The 26,969-nt window shown below is 42.7% G+C and overlaps 1 protein-coding gene across 1 annotated transcript; it reads left to right on the top strand.

Annotated features, from left to right (window-relative positions):
- Positions 1–8,005: 8,005 nt before the first annotated feature.
- On the top strand, positions 8,006–18,947 carry ESX1 (ESX homeobox 1). Its single transcript, XM_032767087.2, has 4 exons — positions 8,006–8,394; positions 9,148–9,193; positions 16,212–16,498; positions 18,665–18,947. The coding sequence occupies exons 1-4, from the start codon at positions 8,006–8,008 to the stop codon at positions 18,888–18,890; spliced, it is 948 nt and encodes a 315-aa protein (XP_032622978.2). The 3' UTR covers positions 18,891–18,947.
- Positions 18,948–26,969: the final 8,022 nt, after the last annotated feature.

Below are 26,969 nucleotides of genomic sequence, written 5' to 3'. Positions count from 1 at the left end.
AACCATCAGGATTGGATTTCATAATACCTCTGTGAAAGTTGCATTAAGATCTCTCAGAAGGATTCAAGGGACAGCCGTGGGTACGTAAACAAACTGCTCCACATGCCCCCTCTCCTGCTAACTCTGCAGGGGAATGAAAAGCTGGTAACGACTCTACCCCCTCTAGTACAAGTAAAATAATGAAAAGTCAATACCTGTGTCAGGCTACGATGGGGTCAGGCATCATTTGTACATTTAAACATTGTAATGGGAAATGCATTCACACACTTACCAAGGGTCTGTGTCTCGGGCTCCTAGGAGGTGTCCACCATCTTCTGCAGGTCTCTGCCAAGTGTGGCATGCAGCTTGTTGTAAAAGCAGCAGGTCTGTGGCTCAAGCACCGATCAACAATTGGCCTCCCTGACCTTCTGGTACGCCTGCTGGAATCCCTTTGTTTTCACGTGGCACTGCTGCTGATCTTTGTCACACCCCTTTGCCTGCAAAACCTGTGTAATCTGCTCATAGCTGTCCAGCTGTTCCCCAGCTTTTTCTCCCCACAGGCCCAAGAGATCCAATACCTCCTGTCTAGTCCAGGCAGGAGCATGTCTAGAGCATGGAGCCTGAATGATCGGTTGTGTATTTGCACACAACAAGGGAGAGCTGCTTAGGTGTGGTTGCCAAGCTAGGCAATTAAGAAAAGCCATTTCAAATATTTTGTGGGGCTGGCTTTGCGTCTCCGTGACCCCTGGGCAGTGGAGTTCACAATTGTGACCAGAGCTGTCAGTGTCAGGCATTGTGGGACAGCTGCTGGAGGACTGTTAGAGTCAACATAGGTCAGACGATATCTACACTTGCACTTCGTAGAGCACAGTATACTGCCCATGGCTCATTCAGGGCAGTGGCATTAGTGTGTCACCATCATTGGGTGCTGACATTGGCAGCAGAGAAATTTTAATGCAGACACAGGCACAACTAGGTCAACACCAAGCGACTTACATCAGCCTAGCTTTGTAGTGTAGACCAGGCCTTAGAGTGTCGGGAAAAAACATCCAGTTACCAACGCTGATACAAAGAACATTCAGTGCTGCATGATTAGGTTCTTCTGGGCCCCTCTTTCTCTGTTTCCCTTTGTAATTCTACACAGAATCTTCCTCCATTTGGCTGCCTTCTGTGAGCAATCCCCTTTAAGAACCATGTGCACAAAGACTAACAGGGTATATGAGGAGCACCACTTTATCTGTGTGTCTCAAGTGAGGCAGCATGAGACCTGCAAAGGGCAGCTGAACAGTTCTGGAACCCAGCGTGCAAACAGAACAGGATCACAGTCCAGTGCCACGAGAGGAACTCGGCTGCACTCCTTTCCCCCGGAAGGCATACAATGACTGTATTGCATGTTATTTCCATTTGTGCCCTGATCAGTGCACTGATTTTTATCTCCGATGTTTGGTAATTAATACTTCATTGCACTCTTCAGTATCCAACATGTTCAGCATGAGAGAGGGAAATTAGCTATATGCTATGCCGTTTTTTTCTCTGCCCTGCCAGGACCACAGCCTTCCTTGCACCTTGCACCTGCAGAGATCAGGTGTCACCGGCCCTGCAGCAGCATAGGGAGCCCTCTGCAGCCACAGTGTCCTGGCCCTGGTCGCTCACACGAGGCTGCAGAGGGCTCCCTGCATTGCCACAGGAGCCACTCAGTGCCCGTAGGGTGGGCTCCACGCTGCCAGCTCATCCTCCTCCTTCTCTTTGCAGTCCTGTCTGGGGCTCTCTGCTCTATTATCAGCATTGCTTCCCTGTCCCCAAGCAGGAGCTACATGGGGGAGAAGGAAGGGGTTCAGATAATGCAGAGGTTTGGATAAATGGGAGTTTACTGTATTATGATTTTATTACAAAAGAATTACAGGCCCAGAGCGTCATCCAGTGGAAATCAGCCAAGCTATATTGATTGTCCCAAAGTATCCAGTGCTGCAGTCGTTGCACACCAAAAATCCCTCTGACCTCTATAGGAGCTCTGGCTGCAGGGGAGCCAGGAGCTTTTGAAAAGCCCAGGACATTTATATGGGGGCAGGGCACATAACAACCAATCAGCCAATACGATCCTCCAGCCAAGGGGAAGGCAGTGGACATAGGAGAAGGGTAGCCGCCATCTTGCCATGCATGCACTCTCCCAACTCTTCCAGACACCATGTTACTTTCCCTGCAGTCCATCCAAACCCCCCCCATCCCATTGACTGTGGAGGAAGAAGGAACATTGCATGCACATTTGTAATAAAATATTTGATAAGTCATTAGCTCTTTCCTTAAAATCATAATGATCACTTTTTAATTAAAGTTATTTCTACCTCACAGATAATCTCCTAGGATTTGCTTCATTAAATTTCCTTATTAAGTCCCAGCTTTCTTGCAAGAATTCTTACATTTGCTTTGTGTGATGTTATATATTCGATCTGCTGATTATTTGGTATCTTTCCCAGCCCCATGACTATAGATGGCCTTTCTTTTGTGAGCCTTAATACTAGGTACATTGCAAGTATATGTATTTATTATAGATTTATAACAATGCTAAGAAGAGGACCAATATATCTGCTCTACAGTGCCCGTGACATAGCTTAAGAAAACATCCAAAGTGCAGCAATGTAAGATAAACACAAATTCCCCTCACACAATGATACGTCTGTCCACCCTCACACATTTTGCCACATTTTTCAAACACCTGGGGGAAAAGATGGACCTTGCAACTCATCTGTTCTATTATATATTATTTGGGAATCATAAAGAGAAACCATGTAAGCAAACAAAAAGGTTGGTAATCGAAGATGAAATTTCTTAGATTGTAAGCTCGTTGGGGCAGGGACTGTCTTTTTGTTCTGTTTGTACAGCACTAGCACAGTGGGGTTCTAGTGGGGCTCCTTCGTTTTACCATAATAAATAAATTATCAAAATAGATCAGATATCCAGGTCCATCCAACAACATAAATGTTATTCACATGATAACTGCTAATAGGGTACAAATGGCAACAGAAAAGGGTAAACTGTACTTTATTTATTTCAATACATTTCAGTGATGGGGACTATATTGCCAAGTAATTTACATTATCGATTTCAGGCCAGTAAAGTTTTCCATAATGAGGATGTCCTCGTTTGTTCAATCACAATCTGACAGAAGGCATGCTAGGCACCCGCCATTAGTGGAATGAAGTGCCTGACTGTTTTCAACAAAAACTCTAAATAGGATTGACCTTTTCATCCAGGTGTTCAAAACTAGCTCTTATTTTTAGCTGTGTTGCAAAATAGAAACATCAATGCTACTGTGGAACACACCTTCAGATTGAAAACCAGCTTCCTCATAAACACTTGGGAATCATCCGGCCCCTGAGAGTTGTGTGGAACAATACACGTGGCAAAATCGATGTGCATCAGATGGCAGATGCTGAATGTCTAGTGAGATGATAATGAGTCTTCAACTGTAGTTCAGGGCTCGGGGGGTGAGGGGTTTGGGGGCTTTAGGGTTTTTTGTTTGTTTTTTTGAAAGGAAGAAATAAATTAACCTGGCCTCATTTTAGCACATAGACTCATCAGTTCACATGAAGATCTTGTGTGTGCACCTGACACTATTTTCTCAGAAATTCAGGAGCTTCTGCATAGAGCGTGTAGGATGGTATGGTGCTCACCTAGTGGAAGAGGAAATGAGGCAGACCCAATGGGTTCAAAGAGCTGCAAATTCTCCCACTGGAGCACAGACATGCTAGGGAAGGGGCAGCTCACTCCCAGGAGCAATAACCCACCCAGAAGGCTCCCCGACATGCACATGCAAAGACCAAAAAATTGTCCTGTGACCCATCAGCCTTTGTTGGCATATCTCACAGGCCTTTGGGATGTGGGATATGGTGGGTCACAGGAAGATTTTTCAGCCATTTTGTGGGTTGTGGAGCCAAGGAATGGAGAGCCAGCCTGGGGTAGACTATATAACTGTAGTAGTTGGACCACCCATTTCACATGCATCCTGGCTACCTCTGCATGGCCCACAACCATAAAACCGTACACGGTTCAATAGGCCTCACAGAATTCTCTTATACAGTCAGCTAAATAGCATCCTACCCCCTTATTAGGTAGCCAATATTCAAGCCTGTGTGAGAGTGAACTCAGAGAAAATGGAGGTTGCAGTAATATTTTTTTCAATTTATACAGAAAGAACAAAGGCTGTAGTAGACCTCTACCCTGACCCTCCTAAACCGAAGACCCAACTACACTGGTAAATATATTTATGAGGAAATTTATGGTTATAAAACAAAAACGCTCCAATCCTGGTCTGCCAGGTAACCTCAATACAAAGCCTGTGGGATGGGGCTGCAGAGTGGAACTCAGGGCAGGTCTACACTAGAAGCACAACATCGGCACAGCTGGTGAAGACGCTCTGTGCCAATGGGAGAGAGCTCTTCCACCAGCATAATTACGCCACCTCTGCGAGAGGCAGAGGCTATGTCAGCTTCCCGCCTACAGCTCCAGTGTGGACAGCGCTTCGGTCGCTGTAATCTGTGTCGCTTGTGGGGAGGGTGTCTTTTTCACACCTCTGGACAATGTCTGTTAGCTCGACTCAAGCGGTCGTGTAGACCTCCCCTAAGTAAATAATAATGGGGCCAAACTGAAATATAAAAAAAAAAAGTGGCTCAGTTTGAACCAAAACTGATTTTTTTTTCTTGTTTTTCTCACCAAAACATTTTATTCAACCCAAAATAAAAAAAATTTTGGTTGTGTTTCAAGTCATTTTCAGGCATTTTTCTCCTCCTTTTTTAAAAAAAATAGCTAGATTTCTAAATAAATTGCAATTGGGGGGGGAGAGGAAAAAAGCCAAAATGTTTCATTTTGAAATGGTCAAAACTAAACGCTGACTTTAAAAAAAATCCTTTTTTCTTTTGGCTGAAAAGATTCACCTAAGTCAACCCAAGCTCATGAACAGTTTTGATGCCCACTCCCCCACAAAAAATGTATTTTTCAATATGTTTTCCAGAAAAAAATGGCCCAGCTCTACTGCAGAGTTCAAAAGGTTGTCTTCCCTTTGAAGTGCACACCTACTTATGCTTCACCCCTCAGGAAAGCTGTGGCTCAAAAGGAACTTCTGGTTTCTGCATGTAGCTTAAAAATAAAAATATGAAGTGATTGACCCCTGGTTTTTTTGAGAACATAACACCTTTGTCCCAGCCAACTGATCGCAGACATGCATTGTGCATTAGAAATTCGGACCTTAAGCCACAGACTTGCTTCTTTCTGAATTAATTTGTGTTTCCTGCAGTTGCATTTCCCACTAGAAGTCACCCATTGCCAGACTTGTGATTGTTCCAGCTTTAATCAACTTGTAATTTTACAGAAGATGAAAATACACTGGTCACATTATCTCCCTGGCCTGACCCATCTCTTCCTAGAGGACTAAGAGCCAAGGAACCCTCTATTATGGTTACCGTCCTGCTTTTTACTTGAGTTGGTATCTGCTGTAGTTGCTCTAAATATGATAAATGTATGGACTTATAGGATCTAAGAGAAGGAAAGATGGTCTTGTAGTCAAGCGATCAGGATTGTATCCCCAGCTCTAAAACAATTTTTTAGGGTAGGTCACTTCATCTCACTGGGCCTCCATTTCTGTAAAATCGGGATGATAATATGTCTCTCTCTTACAGGGGTATTATGAGGTTACTTAATTAGCATCAGAGAGTCTAGGCTGGAAGGTGCTACAAAAATGGGTTTGTTATGGAATTGTTTCAGGGGCTAAATAAAGTTTTTGTGTTCAAACAAACTCTAGGTCTAGCTCGGCAGTGATGGGACAATGAGCTGGCATGCAGAGGATTGGGTGCTGGGCCCAGCCTGGCAAGAGATGGAAGCACTGCATCATTCACATGCAGCTGGGGGGATAGGAGGAGAGGAAGATGAAAGAGCATGTAAATTATTCCTAGATTTTTAAAGCCAGAAGGGACCATTAGATCATCTAGTCTGCCCGGCTGTATTGCACAAGCTATAGAATTTCACCCAATTACTACTGCACTGAGCCCAATATTTGGGATTGACTAAAGCATACCTTCCAGAAAGACATCCACTCTGAATTTGAAGATATAACGAGACAAAGAATCCATTGCTTCCCTTGGTGGTTTGTTCCAGTGGTATCACCCTCACTGTTACAAATGGGTGCTTTCTTTTCTAAATTGAAATGATCTGGCTTCAGCTTCCAGCCATTGGTTCTTGTTATGCCTTTCTCCACTAGATCAGAGAGCCTCTTAGTAGCTGGAATTGAAACCCTGTGAAGGAACTTGTACGCTGTGACCAAGTCACCTCTTGATCTAATGTATGTAGCGCTCTAGCAGTGCACTGTAGTAATGTCACGGCAGTGCTGAGTGTCTGCATGCAGGTGCTGGCTCGCAGCACTCGGGCTGTATAACAGAAAAGAGGAAAACTAAAGGAGGATGGGCCAGGGAGGGCCCAATCCTGCAAGATGCTGTGTGCTGTTACAGGACCTGAAGGCACTCCGCACTTTGCAGTCAGATTCAGTAGGTGGGTACAAGTTCCTTGTATGCAATGGAATGATAGGTGCAAAAAAAGGAAGTGCATTGTGTTTCTAGAGCTCAGTGTGATGTTTTCATGTGCCCACCTCCTCTCTGCATGGCACTGAGGAGCAGGATGTAGGCTCCCTCTAAAAGTATCCTATTACCAAACAGCAGTAGTTTGCTTCTGATAGGGGGCCAGATTCTAGTCTCCCTTCTGCCAGATTGCTGTCTTTCTAAATCCACTGAAGACTCTGGCCTTACACCACTGGAGGGGAGCTCAGAATCTGCCCCCCTATTTGTAGCCAATAGTGCAGATTGAACCCCAGGACAAGAGATCTGCCCTTTCTCCGGTACACAAGCACCCACCTCCCCTGCATACAACCTTTAAGAGTCAATTGCCTGGCAGCTCCCTGCCGGCCTGGCACCTCCCGCTCCGGAGGGGGAAAGCTGGCACTCACTCCCAGCTCTCCCCAGCAGGGGCTTCCTCCCACCTCACCACATCCTGGCAAAGGCTCTGGGGGAGTTGGTCCCCCTCCCCGGAGGCTGGGGGATGGCACTCACTTTCCAAGGCAGCAGGGGATAGCTGGCAGAACCTGAGGGAGGGGGTCTTGTCTGGCACCTCCCTCCGCCCGGCTCCCAGGGGTGGCACCCCTCCCCGCGGCTGCCGGGGGCAGCCTGGCACCCCTCCCCGCCTGCCCAGGCTGCGAACCCGGCCCCAGAGCGGGTCCCACCCCCGGCCTTGACGCCAGCGCGCTAATGAAATGCTAATACCGGGGGCGCCGAGCCGGTTGCTGCCAGCACCAATAAAACCCGGAGCGGAGCCGGAGCTCTGCCCGGTGCCAGCCCGCAGCCATGCAGAGCGCAGCCCCCGGGCCGGCCGCCCCCGCCCTGCACCTGCTCACCTCCTACTTCATAGACAGCATCCTGGGCCGGAGCCCCGCCGCCAGGCGGCAAGGTGAGCGGGACCCCGCCCGGGGAACTGCCCCAAGGCAGCCGGGATCGGGGCGCCCTGCCAGCCGCTCCGCCCGGGGATGGATGGGGGATCGGGGCGCCCTGCCAGCCCCCTCCTTCCGGGGATGGATGGGGGATCGGGGCGCCCTGCCATCCCCTCCGCCCGGGGATGGATGGGGGATCGGGGCGCCCTGCCAGCCCCCTCCTGCCGGGGATGGATGAGGTCACCGGGGCGCCCTGCCAGCCCTCCACCCGCGGGGATGGATCGGGGGGACCGGGGCGCCCTGCCAGCCCCCCTACCCGCCGGGGATGGATGGGGGGACCGGGGCGCCCTGCTAGCCCCCACCCGCCGGGGATAGATGGGGGAATCGGGGCGCCCTGCCAGGCCCCCACCCGCCGGGAATAGATGGGGGGACCGGGACGCCCTGCCAGTCTCCCACCCGCCGGGGATGGATGGGGGGACCGGGGCGCCCTGCCAGCCCCCACCCGCCGGGATGGATGGGGGGACCGGGGCGCCCTGCCAGCCTCACACCCGCCGGGGATGGATGGGGGGACCTGGGCGTCCTGTCGGTTCCCCCAGTACGGAGCTCCCCGGGGCAGAACAGCAGCTGGGCCCTCTGGTCATTCTCCGCTTCTCTGTCTCCCCAGGCGGGGACCCCACGGAGCCGCCCCAGCCCTGCCCCGCGCCGCTGGAGGCAGAGAAGCGCCCGGTCCCCGGCGCCTGGGCGGAGAAGGAAGCTGCGGAGAACGCCGAGAAGGGCAGCAGCGGCCCAGGGGAGCTGGCGGCTGGTCTCTCCGCCCCCGCAGTCGCTGCCGAGGCGCCAGGGCCCCTGAAGCGGAAGCAGCGGCGCTACCGCACCACGTTCAGCAACTTGCAGCTGGAGCAGCTGGAGCGGGCGTTCCGCAAGTGCCACTACCCCGACGTGTTCACCAGGTAAGAGCGCGGCCGGGCCGCTCCCCCAGGGGCACCCAGCCCCAGCCTGGCCCAGCACAGCCCTTCCCCCTTCCCTGTAGGACCAGAGCCTGGGAGATGCTGCCCTTCTGTGGGAGGATCGGACCCTGACTGCGCCCTGCCCCCAGAGTTTCGACTGGGTCCAGGAGGATTCAAAGAGAGATTCCTCCCCCGAGGCAGCGGGGCCAGACCTTGAAATGGTCACTGCCCTGTAAATGCCACTCCCTGGTGTAGGGAATAAACCAGATTGAATGAACCCATGGTATGTAATGGCAGGGAGCCCCCAAGAAAGTGAACGGTAACTCTGGCGCACAGGAAAAGCACTTGAAGCAAAAGGAAGTAGCTCAGGGATGGACTGTAATCGCTGGCTTTAAAGTAACAGCTGGAGCACATGCGAGTCCGCGCTCCCATGAAGTGAGAATCAAGGGAAATCAGGACACTATGGTGTGCGAGGGGGTCTCAGATCTTACATCCACTTTCTGCTGTCTGAACGGTCCTGATGCAGTTACCTGCGTGTGTGTATAAAAACCTTCGAGCTGTATGTTACTGTTTATATAGGCTCAGGCTGGAAGGCACTATGCAGCGGCTGCTAGATTAGAAATCCTCTATAAAGAGCCGGGGATCTGATTTGACTTTTAGTGAACTCTCAGTTTTTGATGGGGCTGTTTTTGATGAAGCCAACCCTTTTTTGTGACTAAAGATGGGAACACTAAATGATGTTTGGCTCTTTTGCAGAGAGGAGCTAGCAATGCGTCTGGATTTAACAGAAGCCAGAGTTCAGGTGAGTAACAGGTACTAAAGAACATGGACCCAGTGTGGACTGAATACACTGCCATTTGATATGTATAAACATTCTTAGCTTAAAATTAAGTGTTGTGTTTTCTTAGTGCTATTGGCTTTTTTATTTTTCCAGCTCACTCAGATTGAGAGGTGTTGCTGTAAATGATGTAAAAAGCTGGGGGGTTATTCCATATTATTCTACAAAAGAGAACCAAATGTGATCAGAGCTTTGAATTTAAAAGAATGAGAAGTTGTTAGTATCCCACCCCTCACAAAGCCAGAAACATCTAAATGAAATTTAGTAATTATCAGATATAATATCAATACACTTCAGCGAACATTAAATGATCATTTAAAAATAGACTTTGCACCTTGTCTAAACCAGTGGGTCTCAACCAGGGTATGCATATCGCTGAGAGTACGCAGAGGTCTTCCAGGGAGTACATCAACTCATCTAGATTTTTGCCTAGTTTTATAAAAGCACTAGCAAAGTCAGTATAAATTAAAATTTCAGTGAGACTATGACTTGTTTGTACTACTATATACTGTACGTTGAAATGTAAGTACAATATTTAAATTTATTTTATAATTATATGATAAAAATGAGAAAACAAGCAATTTTTCAGTAATAGCATACTGTGACGTTATTTTTACTGTGATTTTGTAAGCAAGTGGTTTTTAAGTGAGGTGAAATTTGGGGGTACACAAGACAAATCAGACTCCTGAAAGGGGTACAAGAGTTTGGAAAGGTTGAGAGCCATTGGTCTAAACTATTTAAACATCGGATTATGGATGTAGACGTGGATTTGAATGGGTTGTATGCATATTGTTTAAATACCATTTTATGTTTACATCTTAAAGTTCTGAAACAAACCAACAAAAGCCTAAAGAGTCACAATAAAATTTGATACTTTTTCACTATAATTTCCTCCACTAGAAAAATATTCTAAAACAAAATTAATTGGGGATAGGGTGACCAGACGGCAAATGTGAAAATCGGGATGGTGGGGGGGGGGGGTAATAGGAGCCTATATGAGAAAAAGACCCAAAAATCGGGACTGTCCCTATAAAATTGGTCACCGTAATTGGGGACAATAGTATTGTATAGGAGTTTAGAATGTAGTTACGTTAGTAATTTTCTGACATTTATCAACTGGTGTTCTCCTTGATATTTGTTTTTTAACGAAAAGAGAAATATCCTGGACATTTCATCCATTATTAAATCTGAGACAAAAACTCTAACCATACCGTTTTAGACAATAAAATGTTCTAGATGTACACTTAAAAATGCATTTTTACCACCAGTCTGTAATGGTCCAAAATTAAATGCATACTGGCATTTTTACAATTTCTGTACTTAGTTTTTTAATAGTCCACATTAGCATTACAAAAATATTTATACCGTTTCTTTTGAAGTGCCAAAATCTGATGTTTTGGTTCTTGACCAAAACAATAAAAGGACCCAAAATGGTTAGATCGTATTGTGAACTAATGATTAGTTGAATGTTGTGTTCTTTATCTAAGAAGTTATTTATGTAGGTCACAAAAGCATTCATGCACCATCTCCTGCCCCAATTTAACTTGAAAACATCTGCACTGTTTAAAAAAAAAAGGTTGCATAAATTAAAAGATGATTCTGAGACTGGGATGAGAATGTCTGCTTGAAGGGAATTTTGATTACTAGATTGGGCAGTTATAATGGAACATCAGACAAAACCTTAAGCATACGGGTGCAAAGACTGTGTAACCAATCTTCCATACTGCAGTCCTCTAAAGAAGCCTATCCTTGGTTCTAAACACCCATAAGTAACAGTCCCTTTTAAAAAGTATTAACTCTGGTATTAACTCATTTACTGTTTAACAAAAAAAAAACTTGTCTACATAGCAAATATTAAATCTTGTTAAAAATTTAGTTTCAAACAGACCATTAAGGGTCCAAATTAGCACAAAACCAATCAGCACATACTGTACATCGGATATTTAATGAATTACTCTGCATGTCAGTCCAGCTGCAAGCTGCGGTCATGACTTGGCTCCCTTCACGTACTGTTCATTTTTCATGAGTATGATATGCATTGCAACCTCTTCCCTGATTTGGCAGGCTTACTCACAGACTTATCTATGTAGCTCTGTTTCTCCTCACACGCCACCACCGGGGCCAGATGCTCAACTTGTGTAAACTGTCGATTGGCTGAAGTCAATGGAGCAATGACAGTTTACACTGGCTAAGGAGCTGGCGCCAGAAATCTTGAATTTCCTCATCTTTCCATATTTTAACACTTGGGCCCAGATCCTTACAGATAAGTAGGCTCCTAAAATCCATTGATGTCAGTGGAAGTTAGGAGCCTAAATACCTTTATAAATTATATATTACATCCAGTGATTTTACATCGATGATTTTAAACGTGTGAGCAAGCTTTGTCACCTTTTTCATCTCAGTCCCGCAGCTAAGTTATTTTATGGCCTTTAAGGAAAGAAAATGCCCCCCCACACACACCCCAACATAAATATCACCAATGCGACTAGTAACTAAAATACCTTAACACATGACAGCCACATGTTTCTCCCACAAAATAAACACAGATGCAAAACTGTTAACTCACCCATTTCCCCAATCCCATTCTCACCTTTTCATATGGGGCTTGCCAATTGCATGCAGTGGGGTTGCGCAATTCGATGTCTCTTTTTTGAGGCACTGGCAAAAGGGTTCATGTAGATGATTTGAACCCAAGCTTCCTGTGAATATCATAAAGAAGAACAGAACATTCAGTGGCATAGCCACATAGGAGTACTAGGCAAATATTGAGAGGAAGGATACTCCAGTATCATAAAATTCAAGGCCAGAACCTGAGCTCTTATGTATCACAGGTCATCACCACCACCCAGCACTTGTACACGAAACCCAACAACTGAGATGAGACCCCAGTATTATAGCCCTCAGGAGGCTAGACTCTTACGTGTCACAGGCAGAGTGGTTTGGTTGCTAACATGAGACAGAGTTTCAATTCCATGTTTTGCAATAGACAAGTACCTTGGGCAAGTCACTTGGTCTCTTGGTCTCATTCCCCCAACTGTAAAATGGAGATAATAAATCACACAGGTGTTGTGAGGATAAATACATTAAAGATTCTGAGGCGCTTAGATAGCATGGTATGTTAATAGACCATTTTTTAAATATACTGCAATGGTATCTTCTGGACCTGCTCAAAAGTAACTCTCTGTGAAGCTAATTTAACGCAGAGTTGTCATTTCTATACCTCATTGAGCCAGCAGAGCAGCCCATTGCTTTTCAACAGGGCCAGCTCCAGGCACCAGTTTATCAAGCAGGTGCTTGGGGCGGCAACTCCAGAGTGGGGCGGCACTTTCAGGTATTTGGCGGCAATTTGGCGGAGGGTCCCTCACTCCCGCTCGGAGCGAAGGACCTCCTGCTGAATTGCTGCAGATCGCGATCGCAGCTTTTTTTTTTTTTTTTTTGGCTGCTTGGGGCAGCAAAACCCCTGGAGCTGGCCCTGCTTTTCAAACTGAGATTTGCTTCTCTAGGGAGACACCTGCTGTACCTCCTCCTGGGGCAGTATAAAAATAACATATGCAGTATTTAATATACACTGGTTTATAGTCCATTCGTGTTACATTTAAAAACTGATCAAAACTGTAATGACTCCAGGAGCCTACAATTCAGTCTTCTTTGTTACATACTTCTAGCACATTATTTTGAATAGATTTAGCCCAAGAGGATATGGTTAGCTAAACAGTATGTATTCCGTGCTGCAAGTTCGTACACATCTGTGTATAGATGCAAACTACCCAGGTAACCTGATGGAAATGTAATGATCTAAAAATGTAAAGCTAAGTTATTTTTAAAGGCAGTTGAACTCTTCTATTAATCAGTAGCAAAAATACAAATTAGTCATTTTATGCTTGTATTAAATAATCTAAATCTTACTTTATAATAATATAAATGCTAAAGTTTTGAAAGTACTGTCTGTTTATAATGTCACTGCAAGGTAAGATAGGTGTTTATGCCCCATGTAGCACTCCTATTAATGTGAATTTTGCCCAAGCCAGGAGTTCAAGATTGGGATTTTAGACCTAAATAATGACTTTCAGTGCTGATAGTCCAAATTCAGTTTAGATTGTAAAGGAAGTTTGATAAATACAATAACTGGTGGCCAATTGAAATCAGCTGTTACACTGGATTTACAATCTGCACAACGGACAAGCAATAGTATTGCAATCATAAAAGACAGCTCTATAGATTACACAAGAGTAAATTGAAGGAATTATTTTAACATTTTAAGGTAGCAAACATTTTACTCCTTATTCAGTTTCTTTGTTTGGAACAGACTGAGGGGAAAAAATGCTTACATTTCACAAGAGTATTAATATATTCTCTCATGCATGTAGCACTTGTCTTTTGCTCTGTTTAGGAAAGAGGTCAAAATGCTTTTACAGGACAAAGAAACTAGCAACACTGCAAAGTGCAACGTTCTTCATCTGCTGTCCAAATGTGAGGCACAAGTGTCATGTAATCGTTTCACTCCTCTTTTAGCCCTTTGAACTCCATTCTAGAGGGGAGCACTGGTGGCTTAGAGCTGGTGGTTTTATTTTCCTTCTGAGATACCAACTCTAGCTCCATTTATGATGCTTATTGGCAAGTGATTTAACCAATAAACCTTATAAAAATAATTTAATTAAATTACTAAAATTTGTTTTAGCCAATACCTAAAGCTGAATGAACACAACTGAAAGTGTCTCTTTCATGCACCTGGCTCCCATCTGTAGATACAGATTTCCAGCATTTCACTAGTTCAGCTATCCCCTATAAGAAATTTGACCCTTTACAATCTCAGATATATTAGACCTTGTGTCCCGAAGATTATTTATTGTTCAACACTAGTGTGCCAGATTTTGTCAAATGTGTGATATTTTCTATTGTCCATTTCTTGGTTCAAAACACCAATCTCCTTGCCAACAGACCTAAGCACGAAGTGTACGTTAGTTGCCCAGAGGAAAAAGACACCATTATTTTTGCAGAGTCACTAGAGTTTCCACAGAATATTGCTAGCTTTAAAAAAAAAAAATCTAAGCAAAATGTGTTCAAATAGTCACTGCTTCTTTAGGTCCCTGTGAATAAGCATTCACGAGACTTATGCCATGTGGATACCTTATTACAATATCTTTTCGCTCCTTATTACGTATATAGTAATATATTTTAGTGAGACTGATGTGTGGCCCAATCCTGTCCCCTTTGAACTCAATAGGAGTTTTGCCACGGACTTAAAGGGAAAAGATCAGGCCTGTGATACCAAGGCTAGCAACACATACCATATAGCAATGTACTTTGGGTATTAACAACTTTTCATTTCTATAGGGCTTTTCTTCAGAAGCTCTTGGCACTTTACAATTATTATCTAAATATGCATCAAAAAGCTCTTTGTGAAGCAGATGCTGGTGTAGCTTTACAGACAGGTAAACTAAGTCAAATAGAGATGGTAAACAACTTTCTCAAGATCAGAGCAAGTCAGTGATTCCCAGCCAGCCCTGCTCCAGCTCCCAGACCATAGTTGCACTAATATTAGAGACTTCTGATAAAATTACAAAAATGTATTGTGACTCATAGGTCATTTTAAAAACATGATAATTCACTCCACACACTAGAATGCTTTGATCGTCTTACTTGAACTGATTCGTTTTATAATGCTGCACCTGCAGATGGAAGAAGTGTCTATCCCAGCATTCTCTGCAGTAAATATTTACTCTTATTTTGGGGACTATTAATGTACCAATTCATACATGATCGTTATATTAGATGAAAACTTCTGCTAATGGCTTATTGATTTTCAGTAGTGGCTAGATATAAAATTTGTGTTAGAGATGATAGGCCCAAACTAAAAATCTTTGATCCAAGCCCAGATTCAGACTGATTTCTGAACTGTATGTGTCTCTCTACCTGAATTAGAACATCTCAACATTTGAGAACATTTAGATTTCTGAATCCTCAAGCTTGGGAACATTCCTATCTGAGATTCTGGTTTCAGCCCATCTCTGCTGTATACTTCACAATGCATCTTCACCTTAGTGCACAGACATATCTAGGGACCCAAGAGAGAATACTCCAAGACAGAGTCAAATTTACAAAAAAAATGGTGTGGTGTCAGTTGTCAGAGTAGATTAAATTCTAGTCTCACTTCTCTGTTACTTTATAATAGGCTAAAATAATTAATAGTGCAGCCTTGCAAAGAGAAGTTGATATGATAAACAGTTTACTGTACAAAAGTATACTATACAGTAGACTCCTTACCATCCAAAGCCCTGTGTCTAAGAAACTACCAGCATGTCTCCCTGTTTTGTTGACTTCCTGGTTACCAGAACTCTCAAGTATCTGAATATATTTGGTGTCTTGAGTAACAGATTTCTATTGTACTATAACTGAGTTAATCAGTTTCACATAACTCTGTATGACATCAGTTTGAGTCATGGCAAGTAATAAGAGCATCTAAAAAAATGTTTTTAAATACTTATCTATGTAGTTAGTCAGCCAGACTATCTAGGCATTTAAATCACACTCATGGTTTTGATTAAAAATTATTTCACTTATGATTAAATTGCTTCTTAAATTGCATGGACTGAGGTAGCCACCTTTCAATTTGGGGAGGTCAGGGGGGTCATATTTGAAGGCTCAACTAATAAAGGGGTAATAAATTATTAATAGCTATTTTCATTGTTTAATAGATTAGTCAATAGTTAGAGTCCAACAGGTCATAGATTGTGTATTACTATGCCTTATAACCAATAACACCTTTTGCTGATATGCCTACAACAGATACTACTTAAATCCATAAACATGCTTATGACATCTATTAATTAATAATAAACACTTTATAAACAGAACCTTTCTACATAGAAACTGTACTTTTAAAATAAAGGTCACTACTATGCCATGTGCATCACGGCCTACCATAGCTGATAAAAGCAGCAACAAACTCAGTCTAGCTAACCCTTTTGTATTCTCTCTGAAGGTCTGGTTTCAAAACAGAAGGGCAAAATGGAGGAAACGTGAAAAAACTGAAATGTTAGGGAACGTTCCAGGACTCTCCTTAACGCATCCATTGGGTCTCGTTTTGGACATTCCATTGAGTCAGTCTCCTCTTCTGGACCACGCATGGAGATCAATGCCACTTTCAACAATAGCTATGCCATCTGTAACTCCAGCATTCAGCCCTGCAAGCTTAGGGCCGTTTGGTCTCAGCAGTCTTGCCTGGACATCTCTCTTCAGAAATCCAATTTTAAGTCCCCATTTTGGAAGGTACAGAGAGCATATTTTAAGTGTTTATCTTTCAAACCTCAAGGTTTTCTGTCTTATCTATCTTATTATCTTTTCTTTTAAACCGTGAGGTTTTCTGTCTTATTATCTATCCCCTTCTTTTAAACCTTGAGGTTTAAAAGAAAGGGATAGATGATAGGACAGAAAATACAATATTGCCTCTATCTACATCCATGGTACACCCACATCTTGAATACTGCATGCAGATGTGGTCAACCCACCTCAAAAAAGATATATTGGAATTGGAAAAGGTCCAGAAAAGGACAACAAAAATTATTAGGGGTACGGAATGGCTGCCATATGAGGAAAGATTAAAAAGACTGGGATTTTTCACCTTGGAAAGAGATGAATAAAGGGGGATATGATAGAGAGCTATAAAATCATGACTGGTGTAGAGAAAGTAAATAAGGAAGTGTTATTTACTCCTTCTCATAACACAAGAACTAGGGGGTCACCAAATGAAATTAATAGGCAGCAGGTTTAAAACTAACAGAAGGTAGTATTTTTTCACACAACACACAGTCAACCTGTGGAACTCCTTGCCGGAGGATGTTGTGAGGGCCAATACTGTAACAGAGTTCAAAAAAAGAACTAGGTAAGTTCATGGAGGATAGATCCATCAATGGTTATCAGCCAGGATGAGTAGGGATGGTGTCCCTAGCCTCTGTTTGCCAGAAGCTGGGAATAGGCAACAGGGAATGGATCACTATTCATTCCCTCTAGGGCTTCTGGCATTGGCCACTGTCAAAGATGGACTAGATGGACCTTTGGTCTAACCCAGTATGGCCGTTCTTATGCATTACAACAGCTTAATATCAGTAAGCAATTCATAGGTGCCCTAATTAAATGAGTGTTCCAATGTTACAGTATGAATTATGTCCATTTAAAGGAATATAAAAGATTATTAAAAAGGCCAGCTCTCACATGTCTTACTCACTGGGACAAAGCTGAGTAAAATAAGCAGGAGTTGGCCCTAAATTAGCTGTAAACCCCAGTGAAAGTCATTCTACATAGTTACTGTTTAAAGGGCCGTTGTGCATGTTGGGTGAAATCCTGGCCCCATGGAAGTCAGTGGGCCCTTGTCTTCATGACAGACTGTTTTAATGTAGACCAACTATGGACTCTATTCTGATCTGGTACATACAGGGGTATATTACACATCTTAAAATCTATTACAACAGATCTAGATATGAGCTCTTGAAGTGGCTCTACAAAATAGAGAATTATACTGGATATTCCCACACAGGAGAACAGAACATGACCCCGGGTCCCTGAGCACCAATGACAGAGCTGACATCATTGGTTTTCATTTCAGGGCTATACTCGTACTAATAACATTTCCTTTACTGAAGACACGTGTGCGCAATCCCAATGGGAGTTTTGCCATTGACTACAATAAGCACAGAGTTGAGTTCAGAGTCTTCCTTCGCAACCTCCAAGACCTATGGGGAGATCCTGAACCTGTGTCCATTATCAGCACTCCACTGAATTTTATGGAGCTCTGATGATTTATAGATAGCTGAAGATCGGCTCCTCAGACTCGCCCGCTCCAAGTGCTGAAATTAAACAACCGAAAGCTGCTGCTGTGTTAGCATTGTATACTCCTCTCCCTCCTGAAATGACAGCCTATATTATAGCCTCCCGTTAATGAGCACACCTTTCTGCCATGCTGATTTATGCTGCTTTTCACATGAAATAACTTGCCACAACAAATTGGCTGCACAGAGACCTATCTGAAAATTGTTGCCTTCATGAAGTATTCTGTTGTTTCCACAGAGCATGCTGCTCTCCTGCATTACAAGGTTTGCTTAGAAAGGATGTAACATGTTAAGAGAATGACAGTAAATCTAACAAAACTGACTTTTCTAGATAGCTGCATACAATGCAGTGGTATTAACATCTTTCTTGTTTGCTGCAGCCACAGTTTAGTAAGTGATATTTATTAGGTGCAAAGTGGATTTGCCTAATGTGCTTAGAAAAAAAAAAGCTAAAAGTTAATTTACAAAAAATGTAAGCTTGGAAGAAAGAAGAAATTGGGTTTAAAAAAAAATTCAACCCCGTTTAGTGCTGTGGTTATTAATAAGGTAAATATTTCTTCTACAAAATACTTCTTGGTTTGTTACTATTGACTTTTTTTTCCAACTATAGATTTCTCAACGCTTTAAATCCTCTCGTGACAACAGCTTCAGTCTTAATGAAAGCGCCAGGACCCCCATCAGACCCCGGTCTCACTGCCTTCACTGATCCGGCAGCGGTTGAAAGGAAAACGTCGAGCATTGCAGCACTAAGGCTCAAAGCGAAAGAACATTCAGCACAAATCCCTCAATTAAACCTCCTATCCAGTCTTACAAACACTAACAAAGAACTTTGTTAGAAACTTTCCCGCAGACTGCGGTAGCACAGGAGAAAGCAAATGCCTTCTCCCATAAGTGGATCCAGAGACATATAAAAAAAAACAACCACCCATCTGTATATCTTCCATCTGCAAAATGGACTGATGGAAATGTTAATCCTGCTAAAAATAGCTTTCCTTTATTATAACACAAAATTGTGCGGTCATGTAGCAAATTGATAAATGACTACTTATGGGAATTTTCAACATTACAAAAGATATACATCAGGAATTGACTCATCTACGTAAATAAAACTAATGCAAAGCATGATTTGCTGTGAAACCCCATGATGTACTGGACATTAGCACAAAGGTTGAAAATCCTCTGTAGAAATAACTCTGGAGTTTTATAAACAATCCTTAAATGATGTCTCAGGAGGAACTGTGTAACAACAATAATTTAGACCTAAGAATCAATATATGGTATGTTCTTAATTTAAAGATCACGCTTCACGTTGAAGTACAAATGCCAGTGAAATTTCACAAAGTAAACAGAATGATCAGGAATGAGGTATGAAATATTTTGACTATAGGGCTTTGATTCAAAACTAGGTTTGTACAAAATGTATCTTGTTTCAAACTAAAATAAACAAAAAAAAGTTTGCTTCTATGTTCGATGTGGCAATGTTTTAATAACTATATCCTAAGCTTTAGCCTTTGACCATAGATAACTTTGTAAATGAAAGTTGTCCTGTAAGAAATTGTTTCTGTGCAGTAAATTGTGTGTAATTATATATATATATATATGAGGTGAGTAGTTACTAGTTTTAACCATGAGGTTTCTGAATGTTTTTAGTGTGACTGGTGGCAAATAGTAGCAGACCATTATCGTTAAGTTAACTCTCGTTATTTGTAAATCTCTTTCAAAGTATATTGTATGCCTAAATAGATTCAGATTTGCAGTGAAAATTATTAATGGGTCTTTAAAAAAGAAAAAGTCCTTGAAATGATTAGTGGGAAGAGTAAAAACTGAGGCTCTGGTGAATAGACATTAAATTTACAAAAATACTTGGGCAAGCCATTTGCTGTGTCTGCCTCAGTTTCCCCAGCTGTAAAATGGGGGTGAGAAGAACAATAACTAGCTCTTGATCCAGAAATACCAAAGTGTGTTATAAAGGAGGGTAAGTATCATCCCATTTTACAGACTACTTGCCTATCTCACAGGGCTGTTGTGAGGACTAAATGAATTTTCTGAGCACTATGCAGATGTAAAAGAGTTATATTAGTGCTAAGCGTTGTATGTTAATTGGCATCCTGATTGGCAGTCACAGCAGAGGCACCAAGGACTGAACAGCATGGAGACCAAGCTTTTGTCTCAACCCTAGAGGTCCCTCCAAAGAGGCTTTGAGTACCATACATTAGTGGGACAGGGTGGAGAATCTTTCATTGATGCTGCCTGTGCTTCTTCTGTTCCATTGAGACCATTCTGATGCACTAACATCACTTAGAAAATACAGAAAAAGCATTCAGTGTCCCCCACACCTCTGTAAGATTCTTCTCCCCCATGTGCTTAATGCTCTGAAAGATCAGGCTGTTGTATCTTGACTCAAACTACCATTACCCTACCATAGCCCCTGTAACATCTTGATAACATTTATTCTTAATGTCATCAATAATGTCATCAATACTGTTGCAGTGAGCTTAGAATGTAGAACCCCTAGCTACCCTAATTTCTGCTTTTGTAGATGTCACTAAACCTTGATTGTATTAAATTGTGTACATTATACAGAAGGGCTTCTTGGTTAATTAGATTGTTCGCTTCCCTTACCTTCCAAAACTGCTTTTATTCTAGCTTGTGGTCTGACTGCAGTAAAAGTTGCATATGCATCTACATAACATCACCTTCGCCTACGAGTAAGAGAGCAAAAATATTTTTGGTCTGTAGACCAGTGTAATTGTTCTCCCACCTTTTTGTAAAGTCAGAGGATAGTTTGTGTAAACTGTCATTACACAAGTTGTATTTCTTTCTGCACATAGTTCCTTGTGTTCTTCCTCTGTAATTAATACTCAGTTTCTTGAAAAGGCTAGAAACTTCTGCAAGGAAAGCATATTGTGTACTTTTTCTATAGAGCAACAAGAAATGTCTTAGTATGCTAGGTGCATTAGATATTGCTCCTACATTCACCAATGCATTGCTTAAATGAACTCATCTAATAGCTGTTCAAAACAGAATTTGACTATTTAAAAAAATCCCAGCTGTTCCTGCTAATTATCATTCTGCAGAGCAGTATCCATAAGATAAACAGTGTCAAAACTACTTTTTGAAGAAGGCAGTCCTGCATTTCAACATATTGGGTGAAATCCTAGCACCACTGTAGTCAATGGGAGTCTTGTCATTGACATCAGTGGGGTCAAGATTTCACCTAGTGGGTCAAATTCACCCACGTCAGAATTCCATTGCTTCCAATAATTACAACAGGGATGAATTTGGCCCAGCAAGTTCCTAAGCTTTCCCCATACATATAGAACTCCCCTGCATATTCACACTTAGGGGAAATTAGTTTAGCAAAATAAGCAATGCCAGGAGATGAGCTTCTTTCAGCAGCGGCTTGAGGCACCAGCGCTCCAAGTGCATGCCTGGGGCAGCAAGCCACAGGGGGCACCCTGCCGGTCCCTGCGAGGGCGGCAGTCAGGCAGCCTTCGGCGGGTTGCCTGCGGGAGGTCCGCTGGTCCCACGGATTCAGTGGCAATTTGGCAGCAGTTACGCCGAAGTCGCGGGACCAGCGGACCTCCCGCAGGCAACCCGCCGAAGGCTGCCTGACTGCTGTGCTTGGGGCAGCAAAAAAGCTAGAGCTGCCCCGGTTGCTTTGCTCACATTTTTTTCAGTGAGTACTTCAGGCATACTTGTTTAGAAGGATGGGGTTTGCAGATGGATCATGGAAGGTTTCACAAAGGAAGGAACTGGATGGGGTGAGAAGAGAACGTCTGAAAGTGAACTGGGACAGGATGCTGTTATGAGAAAGCACCTGGTAACGTGAAATTGGAGGCTTTCCTGGAGGGAAGTAAAACAAAAGAGGAAATTTTTTTTTTTTTTTTTAAGTTCAGGGCAGCTTGATGGTTCACAGGCATTCATTTGATAGCTCAGGCTTCAGGACCACAAGAAACCCTGTGAACCCAAAATTATTTTGTGCTAATCTTGACATGGTGCAAATTCAATAATAGTACCTAGCTCCTATATCGTACTTTTCATCCATGGATCTGAAAGCAAGATAAATATCCTTCTAACCCATTTTACAGCTACAGAAACCAAGCCATGAAGAGGCAGAACTCTTTACCCATGGTCACACAGCACATCCAGTCCATGTCAGAGCTGGGAATAGACTCCCAATTTGCTGAGTCCCAGTCTAGAGCCCTATCCCACTGGCCCACACTTCCTCTCTGACTGGTGAATCCCTATATATCAGAATGTTTAGCCGGGTCATTAACATGTAAGATCAAAAGGGCTGTATTGATTTACAGCAGCACATAGGGAAGCTGACACCCCTACCAGCCAGTGCTGGGGTTGCTTTACTTCATGCTACTCCGCCAGACCCTAACTTCCCTAACCACTAAAATTTCCCATTGGTCACCCAAACTTTGCTTTTAATAAGCAGAGTGTACAAAGGCCGCAAAGGAAAGATGCTCTATCAACCACTTCAAATTGCAGTTTTATTATTGAAATAAAAGCCAGAGATGACCCGTGCCTGCCAATGGGGGAGGGGACACAGTGAGGGCAGCGGCTTCAGCAGATGTTAGTGAGCATGCTCAATTCGTGTGATCACGCTCAGTACAAGCCAAGCAGCAAATTGAGGGGGGGACATGACCCCACGTGCTCCCCACCCCCACCCTCCATGCATCACCTCTGAATAAAACTGAAGTCACACTTGTTTTCAGCAGGCTCCTTTTTACATCCTCCTGTGCTGCCCTTTATGTGTGAGAGGAGGTCCCTGTCAATAGCTGCAAATGGGCGGCTCCAGGCACCAGCCCTCCAAGCGCGTGCCTGGGGCAGCGAGCTGTGGGGGGTGCTCTGCCGGTTGCCGCTAGGGCGGCAGGCAGGGTGGCTTTGGCGGCTTGCCTGCAGAGGGTCCGCTGGTCCCGCGGCTTCAGCGGACCTCCTGCAGGCACGCCTGCAGGACATCCGCCAAAGCCGCGGGACCAGCGGAGCCTCCGTGCTTGGGGCAGCAAAATGTCTAGAGCCGCCCCTGGCTTCAAAGCCGCCTCAGAATCCTCCTTAAAATTCTCCTCTACCACAAGGTCTATGAACAGCTCAATCAGAGCGAGGCAGCTGGTTTACCCAGTGTGCGGACCACTATCATCCCCCTGGTTGCTTGTGAACTCCAATGTCTTCTTCTTGTATCTCCCTGGTGTCTATGGTGTTCTACTTAGATTGTAAGCCTGAGTCAAGGCCCATCTCGCTGATGTATATTTGTACGGTGCCAAACACAATGGGCGTGTGGCCTCTGGGAGTTACGTCACTCCAGATATTATTTTTAAATATTACTTAGTTTGGTATTAATTTAATTATACCACAGATCGGAGAGGCCTCCAGTGAAAGGAATTATGGGGGAATGTAACAGAGGCTACCAGTCCACAGAGCACTCAGAGGGAAACTGGTGTATCATGCATTAAATGTTTCCTAGCAGAGCATGCCTCAATAACGTCCTACCCATTTTCCTTTGAAACCATAGAGAAATTTTATTTAAACTGATTTAATTTTCTCTGCTTTAATGAGTTTTTCCAAAAGTTTCCATTCCGCTGCGTGAACTGAAAAGCCAGCTGTGAGAGCTAATAACATTATGAAAGTCAATATGTATGTGCAACACTTGAAACCGGCTTAGGAATCAAAGCACATCTGTAACCAAAACTGTGCCTTGTTTGAACTCCCGGAAGATTCTTTTGTTGCCGTTACAGGTCAATGTTTTGTTATTAACTATAACACCAAAAGAGGAGGTTTGCTTAGAACCATCCTTCTCATTCTAAGTTTTCAGAGGCAGTAGAGGCTAAAATACAAACTAATATATACACATATATACATATATACACACACACACACGGTTATTAAACCTTCATTTTTAAAAATATACTAATGCATTCTCTCAAAGCCTCTGGTGGATTTAAGGGTCTGATCCAAAGCCAATTATCAATCAATAGGAGCCTTTCCATTGATTTCATCAATAGGCTATGGATCAGGCCCACTCTGCTTAACTGCCATTTGCATTACCAGGAGGCTGCATGCATATACCACATGCACAGTAAAAGAAGAATTCCCCCATAGTGTTGCTTTAATTACTTTTTTTTTTTTTAAGCAGCAAGCTGAAAAACCTTCAGTCTGGGTCTGCATTCATAGACATGTGTGTGACAGCATTCCTATAATGAGTTATGCAGAAATTTACTTTCACAATTTATTTCAATGCAATATGAAGCATGCCATATGCAGAATAGCCCATTCATAAAAGAGTTGTCACACTGAACATATGAATTATTCTCCAACACTTGATGTTGCCATATAAATCAAATCATACAGTCCTTACTTAGGCAAAATGCCCATTGACCTGGATTAAGATTGCATAATTTGGCCCTGTGCTTCTCTGTTGCTTTAGGATTTAAGTCTTATATTTATAGCATAATTCTACTCTGATTGACATAAATGAGAGCTGTGCTATTGACTTCAACAGAAGCAAGATTGGAGCCCTTACTCTGTCTTTTTTTTTTTATAGACACTGAAAATAAGTAAATGGAAATTTTCAAAGCTGCATAAGAGATTTAGACACATCTTCCCTTCATCTGCGTAAGGCCCCTGCACCACTTTGAAAAATCACAGCCTTATAATTAAACATCTCCATGTTGTCCTCTGTACTGCAATGTGTTTGGGGAGTTATGTCCTAAAATTCTGCTGAACACTGCTATCTCTCTAACAAACACTGGCACATATTTCTAATGGATTTCTCTCCTTTGGCGGAAATAGCGTACAACTGTCAATTTTGTTTAGCTTAGCTTTCTATCTCAAGTTCAGACTTGATAACACAGGAGTTTGGATAAAATGTCCATATTTCCAGTGGCATAATATCATCAGAACCTTGTCTACAAAGAAAGACTAATTTTATTGTTAGAGAGTGAGAGAGAGAGAATAATAAGCCAGGTGTTTGAAGAAAAGACAAAGGAGCGAGCACAGTAGGGTGTTCTGACTCACAAATCTGTATTGAGTCAGAAGTATTCATGAAGAAAATTAATTTAAAAAGTATGTAGTTCAGGTTTTGAGCCCATAAGTCTTTTCAAAAACAGATTAGTGATTAAAAACTTTTTTATTCTAGCAATCTCTTAAACAATTAGTGCAGTAATTGGAAAGGGACTACAAATTCAAATATAGATGAACATAAAAGAGTTTCCCCATAGAGCTTTTCCTTGGTTTTGTGGGCTAGTGCCATGCACCTGCCTTTACCATCAGAGGGGCTGAAGTACTGAAGAAGTGCACTGAATAGGGATACAAATGCACCAAACAGCAATACCATACAAATTACTTAATTCATGTAAAGTAGTGGTAATTGTATTGATCGTGAATGCATGAGCAAGTCCTTTATTTCAAGCTACGTTAAATGTAAACCACCCAACTGCAAGTTGGTCCCCATTGCAAATTTGTGAACTGCTCGATGTGATTCGATTTAATAGAAAATTATTTTTTCTCAGCAATAAAACTGAGTACATCAAAATGGGCAGGCATTTCTTTTCATCTAAAATAGATAACAGGAATTTCTTCACTTATAGATCTTGATTTGCATGCAGCTCTTTAAACCTCTATTATCCCATATGCAAGGAATAACCTTTCTCCCTACACACCTGTGAACCATGTAACTGGAGAAAAATATGTGAAATTAAGTGAAAAAGAATGGGACATCATCTGGGCTAGGAGAAGGAGCTTGGATTCCCAAGTCACAAATGATTTGCCCAAAATAAGAACTCGACTTTGTTTTAAGGTTCTGATTTGTCTGTTTATAAGTTTTTATATTTTCCCACTGCCAATCTTTGGCCAGGATCAGAACTAGAAGTGACAAAATACTGGCAAGAAAGGTTGTTCTTAAGTGTATTTTAGGTGGAATCTCATAATAAAAACCTTTCCTTATCGGATTTCCTGCTAATTTTGCAGATTTCAAATGATTTGGAAATGTCTGAGGTTCTTCTATCTCTAGACAACAGCAATATACCCACTATAGGATTGGAACAAGAATATTGGGCCAAAAACAACATGGAGTTGATGAGCTTGGCTCTAATTTCACCCCATGAAGTAGTCTATTTATCTATTCAAGACCAATGAATAACTACAGCAGTAACTCTCCTAATCACCATCACTTATTTTATTGAATACTGAATGACTATAGTAGTTCAAGGAGCATATTTTAACATTTTTCATTGTTGTCACAATAATACCTAACAAATATGTACACCAGACATGCCATCCTAGACTCCTGCAATGAATCTATATCCTGGCCTGTATATCACTGGATTGTAACTGAGAAGAATGTGATTTGCCTACAATTTGAAACAGATTAGAACAGAAGGGTACCAGAAGCGTGACTGATTGTGTCATAGACAATCAGATGCTAAAACTTCAAGATAAATACAAGAGCTATCTGGCCATTTGGCTACCCTTTCATAACTACACAGAGAAAGGAGGAGTTTAAAAAACTATGGTGGAAGATCTACATAACTTTGATGAAGTACAAATGGATCTGAATTCTCCACTGCTTTCAAATGCATAACGTGCAATCTACACTTCACTTATTTGAGCTAATATAAACCAACTAGATTACAGAAATATCTTCCTGGGAATAAGGGCCTTCTACGCTCAGTTTCTGCCATGATCCAAACACCTTTAAACGTGGTTTGTGAAGAAATGAAGCTAACATAAGTGTTACAGGTTCACGTGATTCTACATGGAATCACTGTGAGTGCATGAGTTATCATGGGAAACATGTATGCAAATACCAGTTAGATATCTAACAAATTAGACCAACAAATGCATTATCTTTTGTTAAATTATTATTAATTATGCATATGCACAGGCACAGTCCTGAAAATCTGAGCCTA

This window comes from Chelonoidis abingdonii, chromosome 8, assembly GCF_003597395.2.
Source record: "Chelonoidis abingdonii isolate Lonesome George chromosome 8, CheloAbing_2.0, whole genome shotgun sequence".
Classification (NCBI taxonomy): Eukaryota; Metazoa; Chordata; order Testudines; family Testudinidae; genus Chelonoidis; species Chelonoidis abingdonii.
This window is presented reverse-complemented; position numbering and strand designations above follow the sequence as displayed.

What these genes read in the sequence shown, in the direction of transcription:
- ESX1 (XM_032767087.2), top strand. Translation starts at nt 8,006, where the DNA reads ATGGGGGGACCTGGGCGTCCTGTCGGTTCCCCCAGTACGGAGCTCCCC. An exon ending in TAACAGAAGCCAGAGTTCAG is followed by an intron (nt 9,194 to 16,211) that starts GTGAGTAACAGG and finishes TTCTCTCTGAAG; the next exon opens with GTCTGGTTTCAAAACAGAAG. An exon ending in TTAAGTCCCCATTTTGGAAG is followed by an intron (nt 16,499 to 18,664) that starts GTACAGAGAGCA and finishes TTCCAACTATAG; the next exon opens with ATTTCTCAACGCTTTAAATC.